Genomic DNA, 17,602 nt, shown 5'->3' with positions numbered 1-17,602 from the left:
AGACAGTGTAAAAACACAAGAAAAATGAACGCTCCTGAGAAAAGACTGGGGGTTGTCAGCTGGTGTGTTCCAGCCACGAGTCTCCATCAGCGCCAAGCACTGTTAGTAACCTGCCAACACTGGCAGCTCCTTAGTGCCCAAATGGCTCGGGTACTGGTTAAACTCCCTGAGCCATCAGGGGAGCCCTGTGGCTGTCTTGCCCCAAATGGCTACATTCACCAGTCTGTAACCAGTGATTTAGTACAAGTATCCTGCACCGTAACTCAGTGCAAAGCAAAAGAAAAACTGAAATCTCTTCAAATTTATTTGCTGCTGTTTGAAGAGAGAAGTTGCTTTTGTATTCAAATTTCATCCGATAGTATGCAACTGAATTGTAGCTGTGATAAAATGCCTGAATATAGCAGATTTATGGCAGTACTGAAGATGTAAATCTGGCCTTCATATTCTCAAAAGTGCACAATGTAGCTTAATGGAATCAACTTTTTTTATAATCAGGCTGGTTTAAATTCTCTATGGTAGGCATTTATGGAGCCTATTAATCTGTCACTATAGCCATGAACATAACTTGTCATACCCCTTCGTTAAAACTCTTAATTTTAACTAATTCTGTTCAGTGAGAGCCGCCCCAGTATCAAGATGATGAGTAGTTGAGCCATGCAGACCCTTTGCTGAGTTAGCTGACCTCAGCCAGGGCAGTGGTAGGGGCGCTACTGTTGCCCTCTATACTCCTGGGTTAGGAAAGCAGAAATCAGGCTGGAGTCTTTTTCCTGATCGTTATCCAGTCATCCCTGCTGGATGTTTGGACATTGAGAGAGAACAGGATTGGTTGCTGCGTTGATGCCCACTGTAGTCAAATAGCCTGCTGGTACTCAATGTCTGGGCTCCTAGATGAAGAATGACCACTTGGGCGAGGTATCCGAGGATGGCCAATGCCTATAGAGCCTTACATCGAGTCTACAGCACAGAAATTGGCCTTTCAGCCCAACTGATCTATGCCGACGTTTATGCTCCACATGAGCCTGCACCAGCCTGCAAGCATCTTCAGAAGAAGAGGAAAGCAAGGGAGAATACTGGTGGAAAATAAGAAACAAATTGCTCAGATCTCCCCAAGACACTGGGTTCCTTTTGAGCAACAATATTTTATAATATCCAAATTGTTCCGGAGGTGGGTGCAATTAAGTTTTCTTTAGTCATCAGTAAATACTATTAATCTAAGGAAGAGTTTAACTAAGAGATGGCTTATGCACCAAGGTGATCATCCCAAAAGCAAAATATACCACATATGAGTTGCAGCTGGCAATCAACACATCCCTTACAGGTTGGAGCACACGTCACAAAGGAATGTGGACCCACCCCATACATTTCTTGCATGTAAACAGGCTGGAGTAGCAGGCAATCCTGGGTGGTCCTGCTAAAAGAGCATTCTCAACAAATTGTCTTGCTTCTGAATTGTCGTGGGGTACCATATACTGTATGAATGAATTGGTCCTGTATTTCTGCCTTCATGCCATGTAGATCTGGAATTGGAATCAAAATCATATAGACCTCAACACCTTGCTGGAGCTCAAAGCACCAGAAGATGCACTTGGGGATGATACATAGATTCTACCATAAGATGGTACAAGTCATCTCCAGTTGGGGTTATGGCAAGAAGTTGCAATAGCCAAGACAGCCAACAATAGCACTGAGTTACTTGATCCCTGAAACAAAAGCTTCCTTTGTGTCTGTCTTCTGATCCTTCATCCCAAAGATCAATCACAATATTCACTTGGAGGAAGCCACAGTGAAAGCAAGAACTTGCATTTATGTAAGACTATCGCTTCAGAATGTTCCAAACTGCTTTGCAACCATTGAATTATTTTTGAAGTGCGGCTGCTGTCGTTATGTCGGCAAATGTGGCAATCCATCTGCACACAGCCAGGTCCCACGAGCAAATGAAATAACTGGCCCGTTAATTATTTTTTGGTGGGGTGTTGGTTGAGGGTGGAATGTTGACCAGGATACTGCTGCTGCTCTTCAAATATTGTGAGCGGTGATGTATGAACATTCCTTACAGTCCAAGCAACATTAGGTTTTCATGCGAACAAATCTTACCTGAACCCATTCAGAGAGGGTCTATTAATGGAGGCCCAAAATGATATAACGACCCACACAGGCTCTGCTGCAAAACCTGGCTTTAGGAAGACTAGCTTAAGCAGTTGAAAGCCCTCAATTTTTGAAGACTTGCCTTGCCAAATGGAAACGCTTTATCAACTGATACCAAGACAACAGCAGGAACCCAGTAGAATGTATATTTGCAAATTCTGCTAGAATATGGACTTCCCCGGTCTTCTTCACTGGCAGAAAACCCATATCCAGGTTGTGCAGACTTAGAAAGACATGGAAAGTCAAGCTAATTACCTCCTGCTTAGGATTTAAATTTGATCATGAACAAAGTCAAACCACTTGTATTGATGTGATCCTACGTTTTACTTTGGCTCTCTTTTGAATTGGAGAGTTCGTGAAGTGCAGTTCTTGTTTTGAGATGCGCTGTATCTCATTTGACACCTGAATAGAGCAGTTCATAAACTGCTTGAGTAGAAATCGCCAATCCTTCTATGGAAATGAATTCCCCTGCTGAACTGAGTATATATTGTGCCTCAATAATCCCCGGGTTGAATAACAAACCCACAGTCAACCCCCCATCCCTTGCACGCACGCCACACCAGTTCCTAGATGGAACAGCAAATTCACTTTGCCACATCATTGCTGAGCAGAAATTTCTAGAATGGACGAACGCACCCTCAGCCAAGCAACCCGCCCCCACGCACTGAGCATTATGTTGGTGACCGGACCTCAACTGAGGCACATTTTCCCATGTTTCTCATGTTACTAAAGCATTTGAATGCAGCAATTGTATACAAAATACAGAAAATACCAGTAAAAGTGGGCCTTTTTTTACGTGCATACATTCTTATGTAAAAATCCCTGCTCATGTAGGTTGGTTCTGTTAGCTTTGGCTGTGGTGAAGTCAATTTTCTGCATATACATGAATAAGCGTGCAAGATTTCCTATCCAATATATAAATTGTTCACACGCATAGAACAGTGTAATGACTGAATTAATTTATTGCCACATAAGGTCGCCATTACTTTCAGAATAACTACTCTTGTATAACAAAGGCTTGTTTTACTGAAATATTTGAATTTTGTAATTTTGCATATCTCGTTATATCCGCTTTTTGAGTATTAAAAGAACACAAATTCTTTGGCAAACTCTTTGAACATTGTGAAAAGTTACAGCTTGTGTTGATGCTTGATTGTGTTGTGAAGATTCTTGCACGCCATTATGACAAATGACTTGCAAGTGTTTCTTTCCTAGTCTTGCCTTTTAAATGGCAGCCTGTAGTTAATAAAATAAAATGTTCTTAATCTTACAGATAGAACACATAGCAAGCATTATAAAACTATCCAAGGTAAGTGATCATCTATATTTAGAAGTAAAATGCAGAACTGCGCATTTTGTTGATGATGATCTGAATCTAATTTTTTTTTAAAGTCAGTTTGTCTCACTTGGTAGCATTCACCTCAAAGACAGAAGATTGAGGACTCGAGCCCCAATCCAAGATTGGAGCATATAATCTAGGCTGGAACTTCAGTGCACTGCTGAGGGAGATGTTAAACTGAAACTTGCTCAGTTTGATCTGGTGGTTCAGATAAGCATTAAGAAGCTCCCATTGTATTATTCAAAGAAGAACAGAGTTCTCTGGTGTCCTTGCCAAAATTCCTCCCTCGGCCGAGTCGGCCCACACGCTAAAAGTAGATTAACTGGCCATTGATTTTATTGCTGTTTGTGGAGGTTTTGCTGTAAGTAAAATGGCTACCATGTTTGCCCATATGTACGCCACTTCACTTCAAAGTAATTAATTATATGTGAAGTGCTTTGAGACATTTGAGATGTGAAAAGTTGCTATAAAAATGAAAATCTCTCTTGCAAATCTCTTTGACACTCTTCCACAACAATATCTTAAGCAATCTTACTGAGTTGTCGCTAAAATACATGAAGCAAAACTAAAGCCTTCTCCTTGAGCTCCCTGGTGGCTGACTAAACTTAGTAAGTGAGTTGCTCTCAGCCAGAGTACTGCAGCTGACTTCACTGTCCTTGGGTTAAGGAGGGGGACATTTGGGCAGCTTTCTAGCCAGGGACCCCCACTGAAAGTGCTCATTGGGTAAGGATAGGATTAAGCTGAGCTGTGATGCCTCCCTATGACCGAGTAGCCTGCCAATACTCACTGTTGGGCTTTACTTAAGAATAATGGACTCCGGAGTTGTATCTCAGCAAGGAGTCAACACCATCAAGAGAAGAGAAAATTGGGGATTAAAAAAAAGGCAGTTCCTGCAATACAGTTACTGTAACTAATGACCTTCCACAGCAATTATAGATTGGATTAGCTCACCGCCTTCTATAAACGGCTGTTTTTTCCAAATATTTGAATCTGGACATTCTGTAACAAAGCTAGAATCCAAAGAAATGAATCAAGAGAATTATTTGCAATATCTTTGCCTCCCTATTTTAATCTGTTCTCTGAATGTTTATTGAATAGATACAGTAAAACTAGAAAAGTTTCAACCCTTAACTGGCATCCTTCACCTTGGTGAGCACAACTTTTAAAAATAAAATGGGGTTATCTCTTGCTCCAGGACTGAAGGTCTTGATTTTTTTTTCGAAAGACAAAGCGCTAAGCTTTGTAAAAAAGCAGCTTTATTTTTAGTCTTGCTATGTGGCAGCTGGCCTCATAATCACACTTCACTGTGTTTCAAAGCCAAGCGCTTGAAATATGCCTTTGCCTCCCAGCATCTCTGTTGCTCAGTGCTCCCACTGGAGTAGTGAGGGTGCGCTGAGGTGGGAATGAATGGCAAGACATTTTTCAACACATCAAATTAATTTCACTGATGGCAGTTCATCAGAGTACAGATGGTTGGCTTGATACTATGTAGTTGTCACTGACCTCATAGGTTTAAGACCCAAGTAGTTCTGATACACAAATGCAAATGGCACAGTTGTAGCTGAGTCTTATCCCGACCTCTTAGGAGCTGGATGTTTCTTTGAGGGTAGAATTAAAAAGGACCGTGCCCCTGTATTTGTGCCAGTTCATGAAATTGAACAAGTTTACAGCTTGTTTGATAATGCACTTGAGATCTGGGAATCAGTAATGGCGAAATGGTTTGTTTTGAATAATTTAAAGTCTACTTCCATTGTTGGGACTGATGGTTGAAAATAACTATTGTCCCAGGTGCAACTGAAATGTCGAGAGCTTGACGGTGCATCAAGTCAGTTGACAGGAGTTTGGTTATCTTGAAATCTGCCAAGCTTCCCAATCTGTATCTTCTCCGGGTCCTCGGAAACTTTATTTGACTGAATTTGAAATGCCATGAGCTCTGGTTCAGCCAAGATGGGAAAAATCCAGGGAATTTTACCCTGGATAATACAACCAAAGTAACCCGTCTTCAGCTGTGCAAGTGTAAAATCGAACTTGAAGCTAACGCTGTACTGTAATTACAGGGTGATGTGGAAAGAAAACTCTCTCAGATGATCTTGGACAAGAAGTTTCATGGTAAGTGTTGAACAGTTGCTACATTGAACACAGAAGAAACTACAACAAAGTTAAAATGATGCCCATCTCTGACATACACTATATGTTGAACCAGTCAATAACCTAAAATCTTTTTCATGTAACCGATATAACCATCTAGCCTAACCACAGTTGCAGTTATAATTTGATATCTTGACTATGCATTATCTTAGAGGGCTACCATTTTTGCCAAGAGTAGCCCTTGTCTCTTTTTTTTTAGTTCTTCCTTAATAAATCATCTCCTAAGACAGGTGTGATTTTAACTTTGATCAAATCTCTTGTCCCAAATAACTTCTTACCTGTTCCAAATGGAACTGAAATATTAGCTGCGTGTGGCATGTTTGCTCCAATACACAGTTCCATACTGCACGTCCTTGGTGTGACACAGAATTCTGGTTTTGGCTGCAGTATAAGAGATACCATGCAGAAAGTGAATAGTTTTGTGTACACAGTTTAAAAATGATATGTTAAACACAGTGATTATTTTAACTTACATCACCTTTAACCCTTTGCAGATTAGGATATTTTAGCTATAAAAATAACTGACTTGTGGTTACTAGTCTGAACTAAACAAAATTTCCTGGAAGATTCGTTGGTATTGGAATAACCAACCCCATCAGTATTGTGCAACCAATAACTTTGGTGTGCTCAATTGTATAAGTTCACACTGGGTATTGTACATTATGTAGCTCTCCCAGTATTAAATTAATACTTTCTTAGATTTATTTTTTAAAAACTGTGTAGTGAAATAAAAAATATTATTTCCAGGCAATTTTGCTGCAGGTTTCACTCGTGTTTTTTCCTGTATTTACTTCAGGTATTCTAGACCAAGGTGAAGGGGTCCTGATTGTGTTTGATGAGCCTCCAGTAGACAAAACATATGAAACTGCGCTTGAAACAATCCAGAATATGAGTAAAGTAGTGGACTCGCTCTACAACAAGGCAAAAAAACTAACATAGGTGGGTGTAATATAATGTGAGGGACAGAATCTGTTTTTAATATCCTTTTCGGGTGCAGTTGATACCAGAAGATATCCATGGCCTTCCATACTCGAGAGGCAAGGCATTATTCATATGCAAATACGTTTTCGTTCCATGAAATTGGACATCATGGAATATTTCCACTACTCTCAGTTTGTACAGCTGCCGGGCGAGACGGAAATCCAGTAAGGGACCTAGATACGCGAGCCCGTTATATCCCATTTTTACTTTGAAGACCAAACTGGGACAAAAGATTAAATGGTTATCTTTCACAATTATATTTAGCAACCACAGTAGAATTCAAAGGGATCGTTCTACTTGACCAATTTTCCTAATGTCTCCACCTGCAAAACAAAACAACTTTACATGCAGAGTGAGATTAGCTCTCTCGCCCCCCACCTCCCACCAAAAAAGGAAGTTGGGCTAGCAATCCCAAACAATTAGCTTAGTCTCCTTCTCAGCCAATTAATCAATATTTATCTGTAATACATTCAAAATCTTAACATCTGCATGCATTTTACGTCTACTTTTTCCATTTTAAGTTCCTGTGTCTGCATTTATAATGAAAACTTGTCACATTGTAATTATACCCACCAGCCAGTGGAGGCACTGCAGAATGAATTACATCTCTGCACCCTGTCCAATTATCCACCCACTTGCCCCGCTTTACCCAAGGATTGCATTTGGTCTTGACTCCCCCTGTGCAACACCATGGGAGATTGGTTAATATGTTAAAAGTCTTACACAGGCATGCAACTTCCATTATAAATTCCTGTGCCTGCCTTTACATTGGAAACTGCGTGTGTAAATTTGTCACGCTGTAATTGCATGTTCCTGCCTGTGGTGACACTGTCGTGCCTCAGTTTGGTGTCTCCCAGCTCCTTGACCTATACTGCAGAGAAAATCCTACTCCAACCAACTCTACGTCTCTGCTTCCCAAATTGCTGAACATTTTGCTGTTTTACTTTTAACTTTATATTATTTATAGTTAATGGGGACAGAATGTATGATTTTAAAATAGGGACTTAATTATGTCTACTCATCAAATTAAAGCCTGCCCTGTAGCCCCGCTTCATTTGAAGACTACACTTGCTCTTCACTCCATGTGTGCAATGCCATGGATGATCGACTGGTATAAAGTGTTTGTCATATACGAGGCATTGGAATTAACATCTGTTAAGCAGTTCATCGAGACAGGGGTGGCTCATCCACTCTTTGCAGTGGCTTCAGCATGAGACAGATAATGGGTATTTCAGGTGCACACGGACTATTTGCTTCCGGCAAACAGCAGTTAAGTTGAAGAGGCTACAATGCTGACAAAGCTACAAGATTCATTAAAATATATTAAAGCGTTGTCTTTTATATCATTTTAAATCAGACTCCTGTCCAATTCGTCACAATACTATAGTAACTGGGCTTCTGCTTTGACATTGAGATGCATTCTGTTAGCTATCCACCCAATAAACTAAAGACCAAGGGGCCATTTTCATACTGGATGTGAGAACAGTGATGTCCATCTAAGAACAGGATCTGAATGACTAAATGTATTGCACCAAGCTCATCCAGGCTACAATGGCTACAGGCTTGATTGAATTTAAGATTTCTGATTAACTTTTTTTTTAAATCAATTGATTGGTTACATTAATTTCTTCCCTCCCTATAAAGGTGCTTCCTGACACAGGCTGCAATTCCAAGGGTGAAGGCACCTTCTCTCTAAGTTTTCCTTCCTTTGTGCATGAGGCTGCAAAGTGAGTGTCTGGAGGCTAGTTGACCAGCATCACCATCCAAGCCCATTAATGATGCCCACACGCACACCTTTCAAATTAATGTTCATCTTAAAAGATGTGAAATGTAATTTGTGCTTTCACTGACCCAAACCTTTACTTAGCACTGAACAACTTCTGTACAGAGACCACTTTTCTGTTTGTACTGCTAGCCTTTTGGGTTAAATTATTTATCTTGTGAATGCAATGTAGAGAATTCTAGACGCATATCAGGAATTGTAGAAAAACTCCATAATATTCCGATATAACCAACCCTTTGAGCAATATTGGGGCCTCCTTTGCCTCAGGCTGGCCGGTTAATTGAAAGCCTGCAGTGCCTAGCTTTGTTTTATAACATTAAAAACATGCCTAATTCCCATCATGAGCTGAGTGCAGCTGATTTATAGGATTAAAGGCAATATGTTTTTAAACTAAACTTATTTAAAAGCTTCCATTAAAGTATGATTAGCATGGAAACTACTGTTAATGCACAGAGAGGGGGCGGTACTGGACCTAATTCTAGGGAATGTGGCCAGGCAAGTGGTCAAAGTGTTAGTAGGTGAGCACTTTGGTGACAGTGACCATAATTCGGTGAGATTTAAGGTAGTCATGGAAAAGGACAAGGATGGACCGGAAATAAAGGTTCTAAATTGGGGGAAGACCGATTTTAATATGATATGGCAGGATCTGGCCAATGTGGACTGGGATCAGCTAATTGAAGGAAAATCCACATCGGAGCAATGGGAGTCTTTCAGAAAGGAAATTGAGAGAGTACAATGGCAACATGTTCCCGTAAAGGTCAAGGGTGGGACCAACAAGCCCAGGGAACCTTGGATGCCAAGGGATATACGAGAATGGATTAGGAAAAAAAGGGGGGCTTTTGGCAGATACAAAGGACTAAAGACAGAGGAAGCCCTAGAAGAGTATAAAAAGTGCAGGGGGATACTTAAAAAAGAAATTAGGAGAGCGAGGAGGGGCCATGAAATAACACTGGTGAGCAAAATAAAGGCAAATCCTAAGGTGTTTTATAAGTATATTAAGGGCACGAGGATAACTAGGGAAAAAGTAGGGCCCATTAGGGACCAAAGTGGCAAGCTGTGTGTAGAGCCAGAAGATGTAGGGGTTTTAAATGAATTTTTTGCATCTGTGTTCACGATGGAGAAGGACGATGTGGACATAGAAATCGGGCAGGGGGACTGTGATATACTTGAACATATTAGCATCGAGAGGGAGGAGGTACTAGCGGTTTTAGCAGGCTTAAAAGTGGATAAATCCCCAGGCCCGGACTAGATGTATCCCAGGCTACTATGTAAGGCAAAGGAGGAGATTGCAGGGGCTCTGACACAAATTTTCAGAACCTCTCTGGCCACAGGGGATGTGCCAGAGGACTAGAGAACAGCTAACGTAGTACCATTATTCAAGAAGGGCAGTAGGGATAAACCAGGGAATTACAGGCCAGTGAGCCTAACATCAGTGGTAGGGAAATTATTGGAAAACATTCTGAGGGACAGAATTAGTCTCCACTTGGAGAGGCAAGGATTAATTAGGGATAGCCAGCATGGCTTTGTCAAGGGAAGATCATGTCTGACCAATTTGATTGAATTTTTCGAGGGGGTGACTAGGTGTGTGGATGAGTGTAGTGCAGTGGATGTGGTTTACATGGATTTCAGTAAGGCTTTTGATAAAGTCCCGCATAGGAGACTGGTCAGGAAGGTAAGAGCCCATGGGATCCAGGGTGCCTTGGCACATTGGATCCAAAACTGGCTTAGTGGCAGAGGGTGATGGTGGAAGGTTGTTTTTGTGACTGGAAGCCTGTGTCCAGTGGGGTACCGCAGGGATCGGTGCTGGGTCCCTTGCTGTTTGTGGTCTACATTAATGATTTGGTTGTGAATGTAAAAGGTATGATCAGTAAGTTCGCAGATGACACGAAAATTGGTGGGGTGGTAAATAGCGAGGAGGGAAGCCTCAGGCTACAGGACGATATAGATGGGTTGGTCAGATGGGCAGAACAGCGGCAAATGGAATTTAACCCTGAAAAGTGTGAGGTGATGCATTTTGGACGGACTAACAAGGCAAGGGAATACACAATGAATGGTAAGACCCTAGGAAAGACAGAGGATCAGAGGGACCTTGGTGTGCATGTACATAGATCCCTGAAGGCAGCAGAACAGGTGGATAAGGTGATTAAAAAGGCATATGGGATACTTGCCTTCATTAGCCGAGGCATAGAATATAAGAGCAGGGCGGTTATGATGGAGCTGTACAAAACGCTGGTAAGGCCACAGCTGGAGTACTGTGTGCAGTTCTGGTCGCCACACTATAGGAAAGTTGTGATTGCTTTGGAGAGGGTGCAGAGGAGATTTACCAGGATGTTACCTGGGCTGGAGCGCTTCAGCTATGAAGAAAGACTGGACAGGCTGGGGTTGTTTTCCTTGGAGCAGAGAATGCTGAGGGGGGACCTGATTGAGGTGTACAAAATTATGAGGGGCATAGATAGGGTAGATAGAAAGGAACTTTTCCCCTTAGTAGAGGGGTCAATAACAAGGGGGCATAGATTCAAGGTAAGGGGCAGGAGGTTTAGAGGGGATTTGAGGAAAACCCTTTTCACCCAGAGGGTGGTTGGAATCTGGAACTCACTGCCTGAAAGGGTGGTAGAGGCAGGAACCCTCACAACATTCAAGAAGCATTTGGATGAGCACTTGAAAGGCCATAGCATACAAGGCTACGGACCAAATGCTGGAAAATGGGATTAGATTAGACAGGGCTTGACGGCCGGCGCAGACGCGATGGGCTGAAGGGCCTCTTTCTGTGCTGTATAACTCTATGACACAGCTTGTTAAAATAACTAATTAAAATTTTACAACATTTTTTAAGTTAACAGAGAGGAAATTAGCCCACATTAAAATAAGGACAGCTATCAGTGAAGAGATGGCAGGTTTATTCTGAAGAAATGTTGCTGACTGGGAGTAAATATTCAGAACCTGTTTTCCCATTCTCGCTAAAGCAGAACAGAGCCTAACTGCCGTGTAGGAATGAGTGTTGCTTTCTTCTCTTCCTCCTTGTGTTTTATATAGTGTTAAAAGTTTTATGATTGTAGAGTGTTACTGATTGAAATGCGGTTAGCGTGGACCAGTCACATGGCTCGCGCGGAACAATCAAATTCCAAACATGGAAACCTGACGTGGCAGTTCCCCACCAACTTCACCTTGGTTTTTCACTGCCATTAAAGAGGAGTGCTATAAAGCAGTTTACTAGCTAATGCTGTATGCATCACTCATGACTCAAGCCACCCAACTAATGTTCCCCCTAATTTTAAATTTGGGTGCGTGGTCCTTTAATGGGCTGCACGACCCATTCAAAGTTTTGCACATGAGCAAAATTTCACATTGGAAAATCCAGTCCCGGGCTGCTCTCCCTCTCTGTGTCTGCTTTCCACCTGCTTGCTCAGGCCCAGCCTGCCTCCCATTCACTCAATCCCAGCCTATAAAAAGTAGACTCTCGTCTTTTGTAGGTTTCCTGAATGACCACTATTCGTTCAAAACATCTTGTTATATGAAACTTTTCACTCTTTAAAATGGCCTTCCTCTGACCATCAGTCTGTTGTTTAATGCCAGTCTCTCTGCTTAGAAGTCTCTGAAGAAATGTATTTTTCTTTACTGAACAAAATCTAATTTTGCAAGTAGTTAATTTAATTGTCCAGAAACCAATTACTCTGCCACGTTTTCAGAATTATGTGCTGTTATATCGTAGAAAAAAATAATTTGTAGCGTTCTGTCTGCCTCATAACAGGAAGTTAGGAACCATTATTTTGACCAGTTTGTGTTCTACAGTTTCATGACCCAACACTTTTGAGTTCAAATGGATATATAAATATAAGAGAGAGGATTTCTGTAGGCTGATTTAATGCAGTGTCTTGTGTAGCATTCCATTGGTCATCTGGACTGCCTTGCAGTACATAAATCACATTAGCACCCAGCAGAGCCTTGAAAGAAATGAGCTCTGTATTTTTAGTACAATGCTTAATTCAGGTGGGGGTGTCCTCTAAGATCTTGGCAGGAGATGAAGGCAATGTTACACATATTGACTTAGATTAAATTGGGGAAAGTTCCCAACTATGAAACTATTGAGGGTGAATTCAAACTCTAGTTTTATTACACCACTAACTCACTTTTTTGGTAGGGGGAAATCATCCACAGCAACATCCTAATATAGGTTAGCTGGCAAATGAAAGATATACTTGCTTGTTACTTTGTAGGTAAAATGATTGTAATGCTGGCTAACCTTTTCATAGGGATCTGAGAAGGACATTCTGTACTTAATGTGGACCATTTTGAACATTATTACCTTGATTTGGTTAAAGCTCCTTCATTCCCACCCCATAAATATACCACAATTTTAAACCTTAGCAACAAAATTTAACTATACTTGTTGCAACTTATTAGGTGAATACTTTGACATTTTCATTTATAACCAATTTCTCCGACAAAAAGGATCTCAACAACTGCACTACATTTGGAAGGACATGCTGTTTTGAGGACCTAGCTTAGTGCAGTGAAAGGTGAATTTGAACATGTGTACAGCCCATTGTCAAATCACAAGGAATACACATGAGCAGTAAATCTTGGCTCCGAATCTTGTTTGTGCACATGCTCTCAGTTAGAAAAGCATTGATTTAAGCCTTCTCCGTCACTACTTCACTTCTAAACCAATCCATGTACATTTATATTGTAGCACAGTCCATGTCACATGTCTGTGGTGCCCGTCTATCCACTTAGTAGCCCAATATCTTAAAAATGCCTCACCAAATTTCAACAGAACTTTGAAGTTGTCCTTGCCTTGTCTGTTACTGGATTTGCATAGTATTTACAGCACAGAAACAGGCCATTCAGCCCAGCAGGTCCATGCCGGGGTTTATGCTCCACACGAACCTCTTCATCTAACCCCATCAATATATCCTTCTATTACTTTCTCCCTCATGTGTTTATCTAGCTTAAATGCATCTATGCTATTCACCTCAACTACTCCATATGATAGTGAATTCCACATTCTATCCACTCTCTGGGTAAAAAAGTTTCTCCTGAATTCCCTATTGGATTTATAGTGACGATTTTGTATTTATGACCCCTAGTTCTGGTCTCACCCACAAGTGGAAACGTCTAATCTACATGGTATCATTCTAGTAAATGTTTTTTGCACCTTCTCCAGTTCCCCTATATCCTTATAATATGGAAACCAGAACTGTGCACAGTACTCCAATTGTGGTCTAACAAAGGTTCTATACAATTTTTAACATAGCTTCTCTGCTTTTCAATTCTAATCCTCCAGAAATGAACCCCACTGCTTTGTTTGCTTTAGTTTTGGCTTTATTAACCTACGTTGCTACTTTTAGTAATTTGTGTATTTGTACCTTCAGATTCCTCTGTTCTTCTACCCCATTTAGGCACTCACTTTCCAAGGAGTATGTGGCCTCCTTATTCTTCCAACCAAAATGTACCAGCTCGCACTTAATTTATATTGAAGCTCATTTACCAATGTCGTCCTATATTTTGTTGCAGTGCTCCTCTATTAACTACATCCCCACCCAAATTTGGTGTCATCCACAAATTTTGAAATTATACTTCCGATTTCAAGTCCAAATCGTTTATGTAAATGGTGAACAACAGTGGTCCCAGCACTAATCCTTGTGGAACGCCACTTCCCACCTTTTGCCAGTCTTAATAGCTACCTTTAACCCCTACTTTCTGTTTTGTAGCCAGCTTGCTATCCACTCTGCTACATGTACCCATACTCCGCACATGTTCTGACCGTAGTCATGAGTCTACTATGCGGTACCTTTTAGAAAACTAAATATAATACATCTACTGCGTTACCCTTATCTACTCTTTCTGTTACTTCTTCAAAGAATTCAATACGGTTGATCAAACATGATCTTGCCTTTTAGAATCCGTGCTGACTACTCTTTATTATATTTTCAGTTTCTAGATGATTTTCTATTACATCTTTGACCATTGCCTGAATTACTCATTGTGTAATAAATGTGTTCGGTTCAGACAGACTAAGTTATCCATCAGAAAAGGCAAGTTATTTCTTTGGATTTTTCTGTCTTTGGATGTACAGAGCACAGACCATTAGCACCCCAGATGACTTATGTTAATCTTGTAACTTGTCACCTCGGTAGCGTTACACGTAAGAACACTCCATGCGATGTTACGCAGTGAGAGACTACCTCCTGAGTCTCGTTCCACTTCACTGGAGTTGGGTGGGGCCCCGAGTCTGTACTTTTCCAGTTTAGCATTAGTGCAATGGACAAATCCCTTCATTCGACACTACTGGGGTGTGATTCCACTCTTAAATGTGTGAATACTTTTATGTGCCTATAAACAAGTTAGACTTTAGGTTTGAAAAATATGTGAGATACTGTTATTACAGATTTTTAATGAATAATGTATTGCTCTCCTGGGGGAGGTTTCACTTTGTGTAACATAGTTTTTCCTTTGCCAAAATACATTTAAACCATGGCAAAAATATGTAATGGTTCAGTTCAATTCTATTTTGTATCTAGATCAAATTATTTTGTTCAAATAATTTCAAAATACAGTTTTACTTTTGAAATTGGGCCCTGACAATGACAGTTGTTTGTATTTTTCATGACATTTTGAATCCGTTTTTTAAAATGTTTTTAAAGAATTTGTGTAAATCTTGCTTCTGTTTTTAGCCATAATAATTGGAAAGACTGTGTTCACATGTAACAAAGACCAAAAAGGATTGATACTGGTACCAAAAATACTTTATCCAGTTATTGTGTCAATAAAAGAACACGAGTGTGAAAATTAGTTACTGTACTTTGAGATGAGGAGTAATGACCATGGAGTTGGTGTGTTTTCTAGGAGAACCTTTGCTTTTAGTAGCGCAGAAGGTTGGTGCAGAGTCTTTCCAATTTGGTTTGTAGGTAAAGCTAAAGGTTCTATGCACCATAGAGCAACCAGTGGCACCATTTTCATCCCAAACTCCGAGATTTCCATTATCAGTAGAGTTCTATATCCCTTGATACCCTTGCCCAACAAAAATCTATCAACCTCAGTCTTGAAGCTTTCAATTGACCCAGTATCCACAGCCGTTTGAAGGGAACAAGTGCCAGATTACTGCTACCCTTTGTGTGAAAATGTGTTGCCTGATTTCACTCCTAAATGGCCTAGTTCTAAGTTTAAAATTATACTCTCCCATTCTGGATTCCTTGTCAGCGGAAATAGTTTCTCTATCTACCCTATTGAATCCCTTTTATCATTGTAAACTTTGATAATATCACCTCTAAACCTTCTAAACTCAAGGGAATACAAGCCAACTTTATGCAACCTGTTCTCATAATTTGACCCTTTAATCCCAGCTATCATTCTGGTGTAACTGTGCTGTAACCCTTCCAAGGCGAGTATATCCTTCCTGAGGTTCTAAAGGGGCAATCGGATACAAAATATAGTGTCCATATTCACACAGCAGCCTGTTGGATGCGTTGGCCACGAAAACAGCCACAGGCACGATGGGCCGAATGGCCGCCTTCTGTGCTGCATCATTCTATGATAGCATTGTCTCTGACCAATTTTCAGTGGTAATTAAGATGTTTTATCTTTTTTTTGCAAGCTGTGCTATGTGCTCAAGTCGAATTTTTCTTTACTATAAAGTCTGTTGCCATTTCAGGCTGTTGTTGTCAGGCTGGCTCTTATTCAGCTCTGTCGACGTATATTTAGCTGTTTGTTTTCCTCCTACAGAGAGCGACTTTATTCCAGAGAGTTGGAGTGTGTGACAGAAGAGAGCGGAGCTTGGAGAAATGCTAGGATTTTTTCAGTGTGTCCTACTTTCAGTCTGAAAGTTTTTAAATCCCTCGTCAAACTCATTCTGTTCAGAACAAGTTTGTTCCGGTTTGATGTAGCCTTTACCCAGCAGGTTATCAGGGGATGGTATGACATTTTTTTTAAAAATCCTTTGTCATATTTTGTCCTGCTCTTCATTCTCTTGAGGGTTTAACCAAACTCTCGCTTTGTTATACCCAGAGGTTTTTGGTTGACCGTTGACCCATGCTGTCTCTATGGACCTGGCTAACATCACACTGCTTTTGACCTGACTTGTTTTCCAACAGTTTCCTACACATGCCGTCGCTGTTTTGGTTCTTGCCATCAATATCAAATGTACAAACGGTTCTCGCTAACCAACAATTATCAGGTATATCTGATGTTCAGATGAGTTCATAAATAAAGAAGAAAACATTTTTTTTCAAAGTGTGATGTGTGCTTTTTTTTTCCTTTTTAGGTTTCTAAATTAGTTTTGAGAAAAAAAAACTTTTGCGAAAACTGTGTAGATTGACTATTGGAACTCATAGGTACCTAAGAACCTTATCTCGGCTTTCCCATAGATGTTTGAATATTTTAAATAAAATGTTATTGATGAGTCGTCAGTAGTGTACATATTTTCTGCCGTCTTTGTTTGCATCTCTTGGGGGTGAGGGGGGAAGGAAGAAAGTCTCTTGGTAATTTTTGAAACATCAATATTGGTACTGTCTATTCTACACTGAACATCGATGTGTGAGAAGTTGTTTGGCGGGACTAAATTGCACATACAGGAAACTCTTGTTTAAACGGCACCTAAATATCCGGAAATCTCTATTAACCGGCAAAATTCAGGAGTAGTTTCAGGTAAGTTTTACTGTATATTAGTGGCCGTGTAACCGGGGTTCCTGCACATGTAGCCGTGTAAGAGGGACTCCTGGATTTGTGGCCGTGTAATGGGTTCCTGCACCTGTGGCCGTGTAACAGGGACTCCTGGATCTGTGGCTGTGTAACGGGGCTCTCGTACCTCTCCGTTATCCGGAATTTTTAATCAACCGGCACCATCCCGGTCCCGTAGGTGCCGGATACCAAAGAGTTTCCTGTATTAAATCGGCATCTTGCTGAAGGAGGAGATTTGCCTGTAAAGCTGCTTTGGTGGCCTTTTTAAGCAAACTCCACCAGTATCTTCAGCCAGTTTTTAAAAAAATAAACGGGGAGAGGGGATATTTTGGAAAAGTAAGGTGGTCTGCATGTTTTTAAAGGGCTTATAACTTGATACAGTTCCAAACCTAGTTTTCAAGGTCACTGAAGTATAATGGTGGCTTGTCGATCTCGTGCACTAGTCGCTGGTCTCTTTCAGAACTAGCTGGGTTCGAACCTGCACGTTACTCCTTTGCAAATGGACTTTGCATTCATCATTATTTATAGTG

General features: G+C 40.8%; 1 protein-coding gene across 1 annotated transcript in view; it reads left to right on the top strand.

Annotated features, from left to right (window-relative positions):
* The window catches only part of LOC147101464 (26S proteasome non-ATPase regulatory subunit 11), an 82,393-nt gene extending 65,599 nt beyond the window's left edge, over positions 1 to 16,794 (top strand). Inside the window, exons 11-14 of the mRNA XM_085966603.1 lie at positions 3,419 to 3,454; positions 5,542 to 5,593; positions 6,429 to 6,571; positions 16,119 to 16,794. Of these exons, the coding sequence (XP_085822729.1) occupies positions 3,419 to 3,454; positions 5,542 to 5,593; positions 6,429 to 6,571 (231 nt within the window). The 3' untranslated portion in view covers positions 16,119 to 16,794. The remainder of the gene's footprint in view (positions 1 to 3,418; positions 3,455 to 5,541; positions 5,594 to 6,428; positions 6,572 to 16,118) is intronic.
* The last annotated feature ends 808 nt before the right edge of the window (positions 16,795 to 17,602 follow it).

This window comes from Somniosus microcephalus, chromosome 24 (genome assembly GCF_052327205.1).
Source record: "Somniosus microcephalus isolate GS21.2 chromosome 24, FLI_Smic_1.0, whole genome shotgun sequence".
Lineage (NCBI taxonomy): Eukaryota > Metazoa > Chordata > Chondrichthyes > Squaliformes > Somniosidae > Somniosus > Somniosus microcephalus.
The sequence above is the reverse complement of the archived record's forward strand: the minus strand, read 5'-3'. Positions and strand labels throughout refer to the sequence as shown.